The sequence below is a fragment of the Mirounga angustirostris genome, unplaced genomic scaffold, assembly GCF_029215605.1.
Source record: "Mirounga angustirostris isolate CCGP_5_RB_7025 unplaced genomic scaffold, mMirAng1.0.hap1 SCAF_6, whole genome shotgun sequence".
NCBI classification, from domain to species: domain Eukaryota; kingdom Metazoa; phylum Chordata; class Mammalia; order Carnivora; family Phocidae; genus Mirounga; species Mirounga angustirostris.
In genome coordinates, this window is record NW_026991714.1 from 72,678,156 (window position 1) to 72,695,563 (window position 17,408).

Below are 17,408 nucleotides of genomic sequence, written 5' to 3' on the forward strand. Positions count from 1 at the left end.
TCTCTCCTGCCTTTGTGTTTTTATTGCCAGGCACATGGTATGTATTCAGTAAGTATTTATTGAATGGGTGAGTGAACCTCTGTAAGTAAACTCATTGAATTTTAAATGATTTTTTGATTGTTGTTTTTTTTTAAGATTCAGAGCCCACCTCTACCTATACCAACCCTACCCTCTGGTTGTTATTTTTGAATGAAGACAGAAGTCTATGGATTTAAACGTATAAAAAAATAGTAAAAAGAAAAATATTATCCCCATTTCAGATGTAAAATTGTTCTGTGACTGAGAACTAGGAAGGGAAAATCTGATTGCTTAAGATATAATCTACAATATTATCCAAGAGCAATATTACTTATTAAAAGTATTTAAATTTTTTCTCATATATTCATTAGCAGATAAGTTTATTGAGATTTGATATAAATATTAATAGAAATCAGTGAGATCATTTAACTTGCTGAGAAGGGGATATTTATACCTGTCATTTTAAAACTTTAAACTGTTGGGATTGTGAGAAGACTTCAAAAAGGATGGCTAGATGTTTGCACACTAGTTTCACTATTTGGAGAGGTAAACTTACTTTTCTGCTCCTTTCCCAGTATAAGCTCTGATTAAGAGAGTAAAACAATTTTGGATTCTGAATTCTGAGGACAATTTTTTAAAGTTACCAAGTTTTGGGGTGCCTGGGTGGTTCAGTCAGCTAGGTGTCCGACTATTGGTTTCGGCTCAGCTCATGATCTTGGGGTTGTGAGATACAGCCCACATCAGGTTCCACGCTCCTGCTTAAGATTCTCTCTCTTGGGTGCCTGGGCGGCTCAGTTGGTTAAGTGACTGCCTTTGGCTCAGGTCATGATCCCAGAGTCCTGGGATCGAGTCCCACATTGGGCTCCCGGCTCAGCGGGGAGCCTGCTTCTCCCTCAGACCCTCTCCCCTCTCATGCTGTTTCTCTCTCTCTCTCTTTCTCTCAAATAAATAAATAAATAAAATCTTAAAAAAAAAAAAGATTCTCTCTCCCCCTCTGCCCCTCCCCCTTCAAATAAATAAATAAATAAATAAATAAATAAATAAATAAATAAATAAAGTTACCAAGTTTTTTGACCCCCAGAATAATAAGTATTTGCTCATCTTAAGTCCTACTTTTTAAGTAACAGTTTTATTATGTTTGCTTTTATCATATCATTATTTTTTTTAAGATTTTATTTATTTATTTGAGAGAGAGAGAATGAGAGAGAGCACATGAGAGGGGGGAGGGGCAGAGGGAGAAGCAGACTCCCTGCCGAGCAGGGAGCCCGATGCGGGACTCGATCCTGGGACTCCAGGATCATGACCTGAGCTGAAGGCAGTCGCTTAACCAACTGAGCCACCCAGGCGCCCTATCATATTATTTTTATCACAGTAAACAAGTATATACATAAAATTTTAAAGTCCTACTTCCATAGAGATGTGCACCAAAGAACAAGGATCTCTAGTATGTTATATGTATAATTACAGATATTTCATTGGTATGTATTTGTTAGCATTTTAAATCAAGTTGCTTTTCATTTTTATTATGGAAGGATAGTTGACATACAATGTTGTGTTAGTTTGAGGTGTACCACTGAGTAATCTGACAATTGTGTGCATCACTCGGTTACCATGATATGTGTCACCATCTGTCAGCATGCAACATTATTGCAATATTGTTGTTTGGATTCCCTGTGCTATACTTTCATCTCTAATTTATTTGTTTTATAACTGGAGGTTTGTACCTTAATCCCCTTCAGCTATTTTGCCCCCCTCCGCCTCTCTCCCCTCTGACAACGACCAGTTTATTCTTTGTGTTTATGAGTCTGAATTTTGGTTTTGGGGGTTTTTTTGTTGTTGTTGTGTTTTGATTCCACATATAGTGAGATCATATGGTATTTGTCTTTCTTTGTCTGACCTTTTTCATATAGCATAATACCCTCTAGGTCCATTCATGTTGTTGCAAATGGCAAGATTTCATTATTTCTTATGGCTGAGTAATATTCCATTGTGTATATATACCACATCTTCTTTATTCATACATCTATAGATGGACAGTTACGTTTTATCTTGTCTATTGCAAATAATGTTGTGGTAAATATAGGGGTGCACATATCTTTTTAAATTCATGTTTTTATTTTCTTTTGGGTAAATACCTAGTAGTGGAATTACTGCATCATATGGTATTTCTACTTTTAACTTTTTGAGGAACCTCCATACTGTTTTCTACAGTGACTGCACCAGTTTGCATTCCCACCAACAGTGCATGAGGGTTCCCTTTTCTCCACATCCTCACCAACACTTGTTATTGCTTGTCTTTTGATACTAGCCATTCCATCTGGTGTGAGGTGATAGCTCATTGTGGTTTTGGTTTGTATTTCCCTGATGATGAGTGATGTTGAGCATCTTTCCATGTACCTGTTGGCCATCTGGATGTCTTCTTTGGAAAAAATATCTATTCATTTGCCCATTTATAAATTGGATTATTTGGTTTTTTCATGTTGACTTGTAGAAGTTCTTTATGTATTATGAATATTGACCCCTTATGGATATATAATTTGCAAGTATTTCTACCTATTCAGTAGGTTGCCTTTTTGTTTTATTGTTTTCTTTGCTTTAAAGTATTCAAGTTTTTTGTTGTTGTTGTTCCCCCATCTATGAGACAAACTTGTATAGCAGTATAATATTTATGGTAAACTTCCAGAAGTATAGCCCATAAAATAGTGTATTAATAAAGCCATAATTTATGGAGTACCTCCTTTATGCTAGATTTAAGGAAAGCTTTTTGTCCACATTTTGTCCCTTAGTACACTCCACCATCTTCCAAAGTAGGTAATGTCCCCATTTTACAGATTAAAAAAATAAGAATGGGGAAGCTAAGAATTTTTGCAAGGTCACATATGTAGTAAGTAAATTCTTAAGCCAGAATTTTATAAATGATATTCCTATGGACCTACTAAATCAGAATCTTCAAGCATGATGCACAAAAAAATCTGAAAATTTTAATAAATTCTTCAGGTAATTCTTATTAGGTTGAGAGCCAATGACTAAGCAAGATTAGATAAACTCTATTAATGCAAATAATAAATGAAACCAATGAACACATGCACCCTAGATTGCAGATTTAGCTTCGTATAGTTTTATGAACTTGAGAAATGGTTTACTACTCAAGGCATCAGTTTTCTTGTATTCAAGATGAGGACACTTCATGGACCTGAAAAGAAGCAAAACTCTTAAAATAGCAAGCACCTTTGGAAAAGATGTAAAAAAAATATAGCATCTAACTATTTGGTTCTTTATTAATTTTTTTATCTGCAATCCATCCTAAAAAATATGGGAAAGCTAGCATTTCTCTCCTGATTCATGTCTTTTTAAAACTGCTTTTCTTGGTTAAATAAGTAAAATCAGATCACACTGATGCAATTGCTCCAAGATTACCAATAATAGGAGTTCTGGTGGATGCTTTTTTTTTTTTTTCTTCCCATTTTCATTAAATTCCCTCATAGTAGATATAAAAACAGTTCCTTAATTGATACTGATTTGCAAATATATTGAATTCAAACATGTCAAAATAAATTAGATTTGTCTCTCAGTAGAAAGAAAGCAATAGAGCCAGATTGAATCCCAGTGAAATTTTATAGCATCTATTTACAAACACTTTTATATCCTAAACTGCACGGTATTTAAAATAATTAGGAGCTTTATGCGACACATACAGCATTGACTTTTATTGTTACATCTTGAACCCAACAATAAAAATAGACTTTAAATTGTAGAATAATTGTTTCATCTATATTTATACTGTAAAGATGGGGTCTACCATTTGAGAACTGCAAAGTCTGTTATTTTAGCATAGTCATTATTCAGATGATTCAGACATGTTAAAATGTATTTAATTGAGACAGATTTATTATAATCTATATTTTCAGGAAAAAATTGAAATGTTAAACAAATATCTATGAATTAATTTTTATATCTATAAGAAAATTGTGTTGTAAGCATTTTGCATATACATTCTGTAGCAGTTAACTTTTCTGGGTCGCACTTTATCTGCAAAGATTTATTTCTAAACAACAGGCTTGGAGTTATTTTGATCAATTTTCTTCTTACTAAAATGCAGCTGTTTGTTGTACATTCATACAGTGTAATATGATTGAGCAATAAAAAGTATAAAGCCACCAAAAGACACAGGGGAAGCTTAAGTACATATTGCTAAGTCAGTCCAAAAAGATGACATACTGTCTGATTCCAACCACATGACAGTCTGGAAAAGGCAAAATATGCAGACAGTAAAAAGATCAGTGGTTTCCATAGGTTCAGGCGGAAAGAGGGATGGGTAGCTGAAGAAAAGGAGAATTTTAGGTCACCGAAACGATTCTGTATGATATTGTAGTAGTGGATATATGACATTATAAGTCAGTCTAAACCCGTAGAACTCTACAAGGCAAGAGTGAAGCCTCATGTCAACAATGGATTTTAGTTAATCATTATGTATCAATATTGGCTCGTCAATTTTAATTGGCTCATCAGTTTTAACAAATGCACCACACTAATGCCAGATGTTAATAATAGAGCAAACTGGTGGTGGGAGTGTGTATAGGAGCTTTACACTTTCTGTCTAATTTTTCTGTGAACCTAACACTACTCTAAAAACTGAAGTGTGGTATCAAAAATTACATATAGCTGTTGTACATGTAAAATTTAGGGGAGGCAAGGACAATGCAAATAGCAAGATTAATGACATAATAAAATGTAAATTTGATATCTATCATAATTGAGTTTTTTCAATTGAAATATTATTTATGCTTTTAAGAATTAGCTTAGGTGATTTTGTTTTTTTTTTTTTTCTTTTTGTTTAAAGATTTTACTTATTTATTTATTTGAGAGAGAGAGAGAGAGCAAGCAAGAGAGCACAAGGAGTGGGAGCCAGAGAGAGAGAAGCAAACTCCTGGTGGAGTAAGGATCCTGATGCAGGACTCAATCCCAGGACCCCAGGATCATAATGTGAGCTAAAGGCAGATGCTTAACCAACTGAGCCACCCAGGCACCCCTAGCTTAGGTGATTTTGGAATTTTAGTCAGAATCTGGGGGTTTTGTTTAAAATGGCCAATAAAGCCCAAAATATTGCCCCGGGTAGAGGGGATAAATAGGAGCCAGGGCTACATCGGGGGTATGTCCATGCACATGCACATCAAATCCACTTTGGATCAAGCTTTATGAAAGAGTCTCTGAAGGCATTTTACAAGTATGAAGCCATGAGCTGCTCCCGTGTTCCATCCATATTGGTTGAAGCTATAACCACTGTCCTTAGCATGCTCCTAGCAGTCCTGTCCTGGGGAGGGGGACCCAGCTGATCTCTTGACTCTAAAGATTCATAGGAAAGCCGTGTAGCTCCACTCCTGAGCCTTATGTGATCCAACTGCCTCTTTTATTGGAAGGGAGCTTTTTCTCAATTATATTGGCAGTAAATCTAGCTTTAAAAAGCAGAATTCCTGAATTCCAGATACCTGACAACTATTTGTTTTTAGTGAGGTGTTAAAAGTTTAAATTGGAAGAGGCTTATTGATGTATTGTTTATTATAAGGTAGATGAATTGTAAGTATATGAATGAATAACAAGGGAAAAACATTTTTAAAAGAAGTTTCTGGGCACCTGGGTGGCTCAGTTGGTTAAGCGACTGCCTTCAGCTCAGGTCATGATCCTGGAGTCCCGGGATGGAGTCCCACATTGGGCTCCCTGCTCAGCAGGGGGTCTGCTTCTCCCTCTGACCCTCCCCACTCTCATGTGCTCTCTCTCTCTCAAATAAATAAATAAAATCTTAAAAAAAAAAAAGAAGTTTCTGAGGAATCCTTTCTTTGGCCATAATTCTTCGCTTCTGAAATCAATCAATAGATTTGACTGTACTCCACAGAAAGAAGGGGGGGTGATGACAAATCACATGACATCAGACTCAGAGTGGAGTTGGACCAGAAAATACCTTACAGACAGGACTCTAAAAATCACATACTGTCAGCCCATAGATCAAACCAAGTCAGATGTTGTCTTAAAAAATAAATTTCCACTGGGTTCCAAAATATAAAAGTTCACAGAATTCACATAAAAACTTGAACTTCCTTTTTTCTCCCATTTTAAACTCTCACTGCATTGGCAGCATAGCATGGTGGTTGCCCTCATTAAATAGAGCATCAGTGCTCGCCAAGTCCTTCCGTCCACCGAGCTCCCTCTTAATTGATGCCCAGCCCATGTCATTCCATTCCCTTACCTCTCTGTCCTCTCTGTCATCCAGCTTTATAGATCCTGATTTACACCAGCTCTTTCATTTTGTATTCGAGTAACATGTGACTCCTAAGAAAATATATAATTTGCCCCAATCATGTAACTGGCACTTTCCAGGGTGTAAAACAAAAATAAACTTGGGTCTGCCTTGCAATAAATAGAAAGAATTGAAATTTTGTGATCTAATGCTCATTATCATGGAGGTTCATTTATTTCTAGCCAAGAGAAAATTGCATTTTTATAGTATGTTTTGATTCTGGTAGAAACAAGTGTGTTGGAACAATTAGGACAAAGGTTAACGAGGGGATATTTTGTCTAGAAAGTAAATCCGTTTTAAACATTTACTAACAAATAGAATTTTAAATGCTTTTAGTGGTATGCATAGGATTTAAATTCCTTTTATAATGTTGCCAGTTACTTTTTCCAGTATTGATCATTTCCATCCTAACTGTACAAAAATATACATTAAATGTTGTTTTTAAAGTTTGAAATGAATAGTGACATTTTTTTGGTGTTAAATCTGAAGGTACATTAGCTGCAGACTTTCTATTTCTATACTTTATAAGGATTAAGAAACAAATTATAGAAAGTATAAAATTTAGTTCTTATCTCATGAGTAGTAACAAGATAAACAAGTCAACAATTTAAGCAATGTTTACTTTCACAAGAAGAAATTCAGTTTATGAAAGTGATTCCAGAATCTGGCTAACATATATTTTCTTATATCAAAATGAACTTGTATGATATATTGATCTGTCTTAAGTTAATTTGTTGCTCTTAACATCCAAGCCATGTGTATCACTCATCTCTTGCACAAGACAATATTTTTACAAACTTAATGACTTAAAACAACACATATATCATCTTGAAGGTTCTATAGGTCAGAAATCAGTTACCTGCATTCTGTGTTTCATTGTTTCAGATAGGTGTGAATCAAGGTGTTGGCCAGGGTCAGTGTCTCATCTGAGGCTTGATTGGAGAAGGGTCTGCTTCCAAGTTTGTGTGGTAGTTGGTAGAATCAGTTATGAGTGGCATGTTGGGCTGAGAGCCTCAGTTGCTTGCTGCCTGGTGGTTAGACATCATATCACCTTTAGTTTCTTGCCATATGGACAATTCCATATGTCCCCTTCTTTCAATCCAGCAAGGGAGAGAGTTAGAGTCTCCTAGCAAGAGGGAACTTGCAGAATACAGTCTTACGTAATGTAATGACTGGGGTGACATCCCATTTTCTTTGCCGTATTCTGTTCATTAGAAGCAAGCTGGAGTCTGGCTGTCTTGCGAGAGGAGAGCAACACGCAAGGGTTGGAATGTCAGGAGGAGGTCCATTTCAGAAACTATCCTGTTTCCATCTCTCTGATTTTCATCCATTCCAGGTTTTCTATTTCACAACCACCATAGTCAATCACTAAGCAATGCAACAAACAGCACAGGGTCTTAATGTCTACTTTATAATCTAAAATACCGTACAAAAGTGTATCTATTCATCATCAAAGCAGTCCATCAAAACCAACCTTAGTGTCACTCTTGTGAATGTCTTCCTTTTTATGGTAGACTGTTATCTTTTCTGCTCAAGGTTACCTAAGGCATCTGTATTCCACTGTGACAGTGTGTAAATAAATTGCTTAGAGAATATAATTGTTGTCTCAGATATGTTACTTTAGAAGTGTCTATCTAGGCAAAGGTATCCTTTTCTAATCTAAACATGTTCTTGTTAATTAGTGGGGACATTTTTGGTTGGAAATGGTAGAAATCCTAGATAAAGGAGAAATAAAGGACAAATTGTTTCAGTAACTGAAATGATGAGCTTACCTAGCTTCAAGTATAGCAGCATTTAGAATATTAGGCAAAGTATAGGGGACCTATTTTCAACCTTTGTTATTTCATTTGTTTTGGTACCATGATCAACAAGAACCTGGTCAACCTTCTCATAGGGTAACATAAAACAACATTAAAATTTTTTTCTAGTACTTAAAAGAAAATCTCTGGGCAAGACTTTTTTACATGAGACATGAACACTGAGCAAAGAAGATAAAGCATCCCCAGTGGCCAGAGATGGGTAATGTGTCTATCTACACACCTTGGGGATGTAGACTCTGGCAGCCTTACCCAAACTGCTTAGATGGGGTATAGAGGAGGTGTGGTTATCTGCTGTAACAAAAGAAGGCAGAAAAGATGCAGGAGAACAAAATAACATGTGTACATACATACGTACTTTATCCTTTTCACTAAAAGTTATATGGATTAGTTCTTATTCTTTAGCAAAAAAAAATAGTTGTTGAATATGCGATGAATATATGGACCACCATTAAGTGCTAGAGCATCTGTAAAACATCGCTTTACATTTCAGTAACTTAACCAAGCGTATGGACTGTGGTGGCAAAGAACACAGCAATTTGGACATGTTTATAAAGAGCTGTATGTAATTAATTTTCTGGACTGTATGTTTGTAGTTCAGGATTTGTTATTTTATAACAAATTGTTCGGTGAAGGCACAATACAATTGCACAATGTAATCCAAATTAGAAGAACTGGGAGGATGCAGATAAAAATGAGGAGGAATTGGGGCGCCTGGGTGGCTCAGTCAAGCATCTGCCTTCAGCTCAGGTCATGATCCCAGGGTCCTGGGATAGAGCCCTGCATTGGGCTCCCTGCTCAGCGGGGAGCCTGCTTCTCCCTCTCCCACTCCCCCTGCTTGTGTTCCCTCTCACTGTGTCTCTCTCTGTCAAATAAATAAATAAAATCTTTTTTAAAAAAAGTAAATGAAATCTTAAAAAAAATGAGGAGGAACATTAGGAGAGTAAGTATTAAAAGAAAAAGCCAGTGGAGGAAATGATGGTAGGGTTTGTCTTATCAGCTTGAGGAAAGAGGTGGAAGCTTAGAGAAGTGGGATGCTCTAGACAGATTGACTGGACTATTCACTGATTTTTTTAAATCTATTGGATCTGGGTAATATAACACCTGTATATTATAAAAATGAGATTATTTCCATTAATTTAGGATTAAAGTTATGATAGCCTAGTTGCAGTGACCAATACTGTAAGATAAATGGAGATTTTGAGAAGGAGATGTGTTTTTGAAAATATAACTTGGAAATTAAATAAATATCATAGTACTGAGGGCAGAACATGGCTACAGGTAAGCAAAATCAGTGAGTTCAAGAGCAATGTGAGTGTTGTGATGCCCTCTGTTCAAATCCTTTTTTTGTACAGTTAGAGCATCCCAGGAGCACAAGAGTAAGGACTAGAAAGAGTCATCTGGAAGCTGTTGCTTAAATATGCTAACAGCAGTGGCATGAAATCAACATTTTACTTTACAAATTAAGATAGCAAATTGTACCCCCTTCTATTGCTTTCAGTTCAGAAGGTAATTTAGAGAAACAAGTGGAAAGAATTTTTGTATGATGTTGGGCAGATAATAAAATAGTATCCAAAAATAAATTATACCTCAAATTCAAAATAATACAGGTGATAAGACCTTTACAACCAAGAGCATTTGCATAATTGTGAACACAGTTTGTTAGGGCTGGAGTCTTGATGTGGTACTACTTTGAAAATTTCAGAAAATGGGGCGCCTGGGTGGCTCAGTCGGTTAAGCGACTGCCTTCGGCTCAGGTCATGATCCTGGAGTCCCGGGATCGAGTCCCACATCAGGCTCCCTGCTCGGCAGGGAGTCTGCTTCTCCCTCTGACCCTTCTCCCTCTCATGCTCTCTGTCTCTCATTCTCTCTGTCTCAAATAAATAAATAAAATCTTTAAAAAAAAATTTCAGAAAATGTATTATTCAAATAAATGCACTCACACATGAACTAGCATATTCTATTATTAAATTCAAAACTCTGTCATGACAAATGGACTACAAAAAATGAACCCTCTCTCTTAACCTGCAGACCTCCTCCAGTGAGTGAACTTGCCACCAGAGGGACTATGGTTGGAGTGATTTCAGCAGCGGCCATCAACCAGAGTATTGTGTACTCCATAGTTTCAGGAAACGAAGAAGGTGAGTAGATATTCAGTCTGTGTCTTCACCATAAACTAACACTTGGACCTGGGACTCAGTTCAGATTGAATTATTATTTATGCTATTTTTTCTAATAAAAACCTATCTAACTTAAATGGAATTTAAGTATTCAATCAGATTAAAAAATTTGGTTATACTAACAAACATGACCCTCCCCCTCCCCACCGGAAATACTAACTATCCAATTCTGGAAGCTTTCCTCTTGCCCTCATTTAGGGATATTTTAATGATATCTCTTCAAAATTAACGCATCATACTTTCAGGTTTTGGTCATGATTGTTGCCTACAGGGGTCTCTTCCCACTGTTCTGGACCATCCATGACCTACTCCATGTCATAGCTAGGCTAACACTGAAGAAATTTTAGGATCGCAAATAATTTTGAATGCCCAAAGAGCCACATCCATGATAAAACCCATGTACATTGTGTAATATGATTCCTCAAGTGGTTAACTTAGAAGTAAATAAATAATTTGAGTTTTGTCTACCAACTACTCTTCACTGAGAACAGGATGGTTTGCCAGCTTCTGAGAAGAAGTTCATAGCTGCATTTCTCATCTGTTCTTTTTCTCACCATTATCCACAGTTAGTGGTCCTCTGTTTTTTCCTTTTGATAAATTGGATGGCCTGGCATGTCATAAGTGGTCAAGAGATAGTCAATATACATTTAGGGTGCCTGGGTGGCTCAGTCGGTTGAGTGTCTGCCCTCAGCTCAGGTCATGATCTCAGGCTCCTGGGATCAAGTCCCTCAGCAGGCTCCCTGCTCGGCAGGGAGCCTGCTTCTCCCTCTCTGTCCCTCCCTCCCCCACACTCATGCTCTCTCTATGTCTCTCTCAAAAACAAATAAATAAAATCTTTTAAAAAAAGAAATAGTCAATATACACTTAATAAATACATGAATGTTCAATATTTAATATTTAGTAAGTGGATGAATATAAAATTAAGCAATTCTCAAGGAAATTATAAAGGCTCTTTTTTAAAAAAAGATTTTATTTATTTTATAGAGAGAGACACAGTGAGAGAGGGAACACAAGCAGGGGGAGTGGGGGAGGGAGAAGCAGGCTTCCTGCGGAGCAGAGAGCCCAATGCGGGGCTCATTCCCAGGACCCTGGGATCATGACCTGAGCTGAAGGCAGATGCTTAACTGACTGAGCCACCCAGGTGCCCCTGTGAAGGCTCTTTTTAAGTATTTCAGTGATCAACCATTACTAGAAATGGCTGCCCTTGTAGCAAGGGCAGGACATCTTACTTTTCTTACTTTCTTCTTTGTTCCTACTTTACTGCTATGCCTTCTCCCTAAATATCAGGAACATCTAATGCCCTTTAGTATTTAAAGGACCATCCGAATCTACCATGATGGATATAGTGTGCAGTGCTTCCCAAATTTAATTGACTGATGAAACATTGTTTTCCAGGAGACTCTCAACATAACTAGAAAATTAAGGTGTTCATTTAAGGATACACTGATGATAATTTGAAGAGATGGAACACAGCTTCCAAAAGCCAGCATCCTGTCATCTTCATGCATTACTCCTGTTTACAAGGAGTATTTTTTAAAATCACAGTGCCTTTTAAAGAGGATTCTTTTTTTTTTTTTCTTACAGTGTGAAGGAAATGACCAAAGAACTGTATTTTAATTGCAGATATGTTCGGAATTAACAACATCACAGGTGTTATCTATGTGAATGCCCCCCTGGATTATGAGACCAGGACAAGCTACGTACTTCGCGTCCAGGCTGATTCCCTGGAAGTGGTCCTCGCCAATCTCCGAGTCCCTTCGAAAAGTAAGTTATATTACTTAAGCATTCCGGAAGGATTTTATGGTGCTTCTGCTCATTTTCTGATGAAATACATAGGTCCAAAAGTTATCATTAGAGAATGTGGGGAGATCAGTAGTACTTGGAGCTGATTGCCCATCCATTTTAACAGCTGATAGAGGACAGTGCTGGGAGTGATTTCATACTCCTGAAATATCAAGGCAATAACACACCATCTTCAAACTGGGTATACGATATTGCTAGAATCAACTTTATTCTTAATCCCACTGTGAAGCTCTGGCAAACTCTCTGGTGTGTATATTGTTAATGGGTACAGGACTGCCCGACATTCTCTTGAATTGTGTGGTCTCTTGTACTTAACTGATTTTCTTAGCACAGAGGAAAATGCATCTTAAGAGAGCAACTAACATTTATTGTAAGTTATATGTGGCATTATATTTAATTCACATCCATTTCTAGGAGATGGAAATTATTATTCCCATTTTACAAAGACAAGATAAGGTTAAGTGACTTTTTAAAAATGATGCTGTTGGTAAATGAAAACCCAGAGATTTAAGCTCACAGCTTTTGACTCCAGAATCGTTCTCCAACATCTGTGTGATACAGTTTACCAACATAAGAGAGCAAGTAAAGCCAATTTGTGAAGGGCACGAGCAGAGATTCTGGGAGATGTTACTAGTAACAAGATAAATGCTGTTCTTTTCCGTCCATTGAGGTAATATTCCTTTGCACTTCAGGCAGTTCATCTTTTTATAATCACGCCAACTTTTTTCGAATTTAGAAGACCCGAGAAAACCAAATTAAATTTAACCATTAGGGAACGGAGGCTCAGAGAGAGCATGAAGGGGGAAACAGGCTCTGAAACAGGCTCCTTTCACTCCAGGGCCCTTCTTGGACATCCTATGCCAACACTACGTCAATCAGCATCTTTAGAAGGGGAGGAGGGAAAATGAAGAGCCTGTGAGAACCCCAGCGAGGGTACAGGTATAAAGCGAGAGCCACAGAGCCTAGGTGGTGGAAGAAGGGAGAGCAAGGTAGATAGAAAAGGCAAGAGATGTGCCCTAGAATTTTCTCTACCAGTGTGCAGTAATTGATTATCCTAAAAGTAATCACTTCTTTTTTATTTCTTTCAAGTCTCACTTACTGATCTAGTGTGGAGGGTTGCACAGTTGCTCAGAAAGGTACAACCAAGTCATTTGAAAAAAATCAGATTATACATGGTATATTTTTGGAATTAAGGAAATTAAGTTGTCTTCGGTGATTATTCATCACTTGCGTAATTAAATTGTTTTAAAAATATCAGGACGGTTTCTTGAGTTCTTAAAATCTTTAACCATGGGCAATTATATTTTTATAAAATATAGAGGAAGCTTCAAATTGTCAATTGAATTGACTAAATCAGGAATCAAAAGGTTAGAGTAGCTCTAAATTATGTAATGCAAACCAGCTTATTGCAACTAGGGAAAACATGGAAACTACTTGAAAACTATATTTGTCATCTTTCTTTGAAAAAAATGAACAGTTAGATTTAGAAAGAAAAATCTGCTAAGTATTTAGGTCTTAGAACTTGGCATTTTTCAGGAAATAGCTCCAATTTCTAGGAATAAAGGCATATCGATATCTCACATGTGAATATGATACAACTAGTTCCTGGTACTTTAATGTAAATCTAATCTATGGCTAATAAAAGTTTCACTAATATACCTCTGTATACTTACATGTGCCCAAGAATGCATGGAGAGCTACGACCAGCTAGCAGGTGTGTGCCTTAGCCTCTCAGAAGCACATGAAATCTAAAAGCTAAATGCTAGTTTGTTTAATGCTTGTTGCTTTTAATATTGTTATTATCATTTCATGACTGACCTCTGCCTCTGGAGTCTGAGATACAAACTCATGTATTTAAACCACAGTTTCATTTATTAATGACTGTTAATGGCCTATAATAAATCCCTAGTTCATTAGCTCTGCAAAAATAAAGCCATTATGTAAATTAGGTTAATTAATTAATTGTTTAAAGGTTTATCCCTGCTTTAGAATTCGCTGCCGCATGGTCTTCAGCTCTGCCATATGTCACATGAATAAAGCTAATAAACAAAAGAGGTTTGATTCATTGAAGAAATATTTTATTGCCATTTCTTTGCCAACAATTTGTTAATGAAATCATTTTCAAAGTAAGTTTTATAACTATGCTGTAAGTGGATTTAATATTTAAATGCAATTTAATAATTAAAATAGAACAATTTCAGAACTCATTTCATAACTTTGACACTAGGAATCTTTAAAACATTCTGATCTTTTAGTATGGACATTTCAAATGTACATAAAATTCCAGAGAATATTATAATGAACCTTCAAGTGTCAACTACCCAGCTTTACCAATGGTGTTCTCAACCATTCCTTCCTTATTATTTTGAAGTACATCAGAGACACAATATTTCATCTGCAAATATCTCAATATGTATCTCTTAAAGATAAGGACTCAAAACTTAATCACAACACCATTATTACTCCACCCATATTAATAAAAATTCCTCAATATCAATGAATATCCAGTCAATATTATATTAAAAAGAATCCTAATAAGGTCCATATATTGCACTTGGTTGAAAAGTATTTCAAGTGTCCCTTTTAAAATATAGACTTCCCTCCCACCATACCTTTTAATTCCCTTTAATGTCTATTTGTTCAAGAAATGAGATTTCTGAAGCCCGGGTTTCAATGAGCATGCCTCTAAGTGGTCATTTCATATTTTTCTTTATCTCCTTTATTTCCTGTAAAATGATAGAGCTAGAGACTTGGTTAGATTTAGTTTGTTTTTTTAAATGAATAAATTGTAGGTGATATCCACTGCTTCCCCAGAGAGGCACGCCCGTCCCTCTGACTTTCCTTTCCTGAGGGCCGTCACCACCGGGGGTCATGTCCTACCTATTGATTCCATCCTTCCATTTCTTCTGTTTGTAGTAGCCAAACCTTTCCACAAAGAGAAACTCTTCCACATCAAATATTTGACTACCCTGACGTCCTCCTTCTATAGGAAAGACAGGAAAAAATGTTTGATTCTTCCCTTTTATTTCCTGGTTTTCAAAATAATGCGTTGATTCACTATCATACTCCAAATGCGACCACTGAAATAACACAAAATTTGGGTTTTATGGGTTGTATGGTCTTTGTTGAACTACTCAGTCCTGTGGTAGCTGAAAAGAAGGGAGATACAGTCTGTAAACAAAATGGTGGGCAGTTCTCCAACGCTAAGCAAATGGGTGTGGCTCCACTCCAACTCGGTTCTATTTGACCGCACCATCTGCAGGCCAGACTTCGACTGTTCTCTTACTTTTACTTTACATAATCCACTTGGCGCCTCCCGGGCTGTTTGTGTATCTCCTACTGTGAGCAATGCTTCTGCTTCATCTACTTCCTTTTCCCACATATCGCATTTGAAGAAATATTGTTTTATTCCTGTTAATATCAATAAGATAATCAGTCATCTAGTTGTCTACAGTTTGTCCTGTGGTAGACTCCTCACAGTAGGCTTACAAGAATAGCATTACCTATATTTTTGTGCATTAATGACAGTTTATCTGTGGACCTGAAAACTGAACATAAATTTGGCTAGATATGAAAGACCTCGGGGGGTGCCTGGGTGGCTCAGTCGTTAAGCATCTGCCTTCGGTTCAGGTCATGATTCCAGTGTCCTGGGATCGAGCCCTGCGTCAGACTCCCTGCTCTGTGGGAAGCCTGCTTCTCCCTCTCCCACTCCCCCTGCTTGTGTTCCCTCTCTCGCTGTCTCTCTTTCTCTGTCAAATAAATAAATAAAAATCTTAAAAAAAAAAAAAAAAGAAAGAAAGAAAGAAAGACTTCGGGCGCCTGGGTGGCTCGGTCAGTTAAGTGTCCAACTCTTGGTTGTTCAGGCTGTGATCTCTGGGTCCTGGGATATTGCCCAGGGTCAGGCTACACTCCGTGCGGCGTCTGCTTCTCCCTCTCCCTCTGCCCCTTACCCCCACTCATGCTCTCAATCTCTCTCTCTCTCACAAATAAATAAAATCTTAAAAAAAAAAAAAAAGCCTTGACTCATATTTTCTCTTTCTTCAGCTTAAATATCTCACTCCGTTTTTTTCTCCCATGAAACATCACTGCCAAAAAGTATAATGACAAAATGGTTTTCTTTTCCAATGCATGTTGGTTTTATTTCTGAATTTCCAAAGAATTTACTGTTTTTTCTTTAAAGTTCAGTAGTTTTATTGGAATGTGTCTCCATTTTGGCTATTCTGAGTCATTTTCTGCCTCTACACATAGTATATGCATTCGAACCTTATTTCAGAAATTTTTTCTTGAATTCTACATTTTTATTTTTTTCTTGTTTTATTAACTTGTTTTTTATCATAGGACACTCCTACTGTACAAATAATGAATCATTTCCTATCTTTTATATCCCTTTCTCTCTATCTCTTTAATATCTTTCTTCATTGCATTTAGATGTTTTTAAGATTTTAATTTATGAGTTTTTCTAAATTCTGATACGTGTTTTTCTTCCAAGACTTCTCTTCTTTTCATAAACTATTTTAGTTTGTTTCAAAATACTAATGTACAGTTTGAATTTTTTTTAAATACCTTTATTTTTTTAAGAGCCATTGTTTTGATCACTGGGTTTTTGTTTTTTTTTTTTACCTTGTGGGTTTTGACCATGGTCCTTTTCTATTTTTCATGTATCGGTGAAATTATTTTTTCTACAGTCAAAAAAGGAAGGTGGCTGATAAAACAGCTTTTCTAGCTCTAGACTATTCTTTCAGTTATTTTCACAGAGTGATAAAAAGAAATGTTATCCTTTTACTTTTAGAAATCAGCTTTTTTCAGCACTCCCACTTTCACTGGAGAAATTTCTCTCTCTCTCTTTTTTTTCTTTTTTTGCCCTATTGTATCTGTCCTGCTCAGTTTATATTCTGTTCTCAGGGTTTCCCCTTTCTCTGTAGTGTGGAGTTTTGCTCTATCGCTTTCCTATTACCTCAGTCAGATGTCCACTTAATGCGTGCTGGCGACTTTGAAACTCACTGGCTCTCAGGGCAACAGAAATGCTTAGCCCTCCCTCAGCTTCCCTAAGAACAGTTGCTGTTATCATATTTGCTGATAATACAGAGATCTTGTTTCCATCTGTTGTTTTCTCTAGTTGCTCATGTTCTGTGATTTGGAGATTAGCTTGTTGTGGTATTTAGTTGGAGATATGATCTGTGGGTTTTTGGTTTGATTGCTAGGATATTATCCTAATTACAAAAATGGGATAGTGAGGAGACCTAGAAGCAAGAGACTCCCACAAAAATAACTATATAGGTTAATAATTTAGTTCCATGG

At 36.6% G+C, this 17,408-nt stretch overlaps 1 protein-coding gene across 8 annotated transcripts in view; it reads left to right on the forward strand.

The window, feature by feature from the left end:
* PCDH15 (protocadherin related 15) overlaps window positions 1-17,408 on the forward strand; it is a 794,976-nt gene that overhangs the window by 652,421 nt on the left and 125,147 nt on the right. For all 8 annotated transcript variants that reach the window (XM_045877695.2, XM_045877694.2, XM_045877690.2 and 5 more), the window contains 2 exons: window positions 10,159-10,268; window positions 11,931-12,071. In XM_045877695.2, the coding sequence (XP_045733651.1) occupies window positions 10,159-10,268; window positions 11,931-12,071 (251 nt within the window). The remainder of the gene's footprint in view (window positions 1-10,158; window positions 10,269-11,930; window positions 12,072-17,408) is intronic.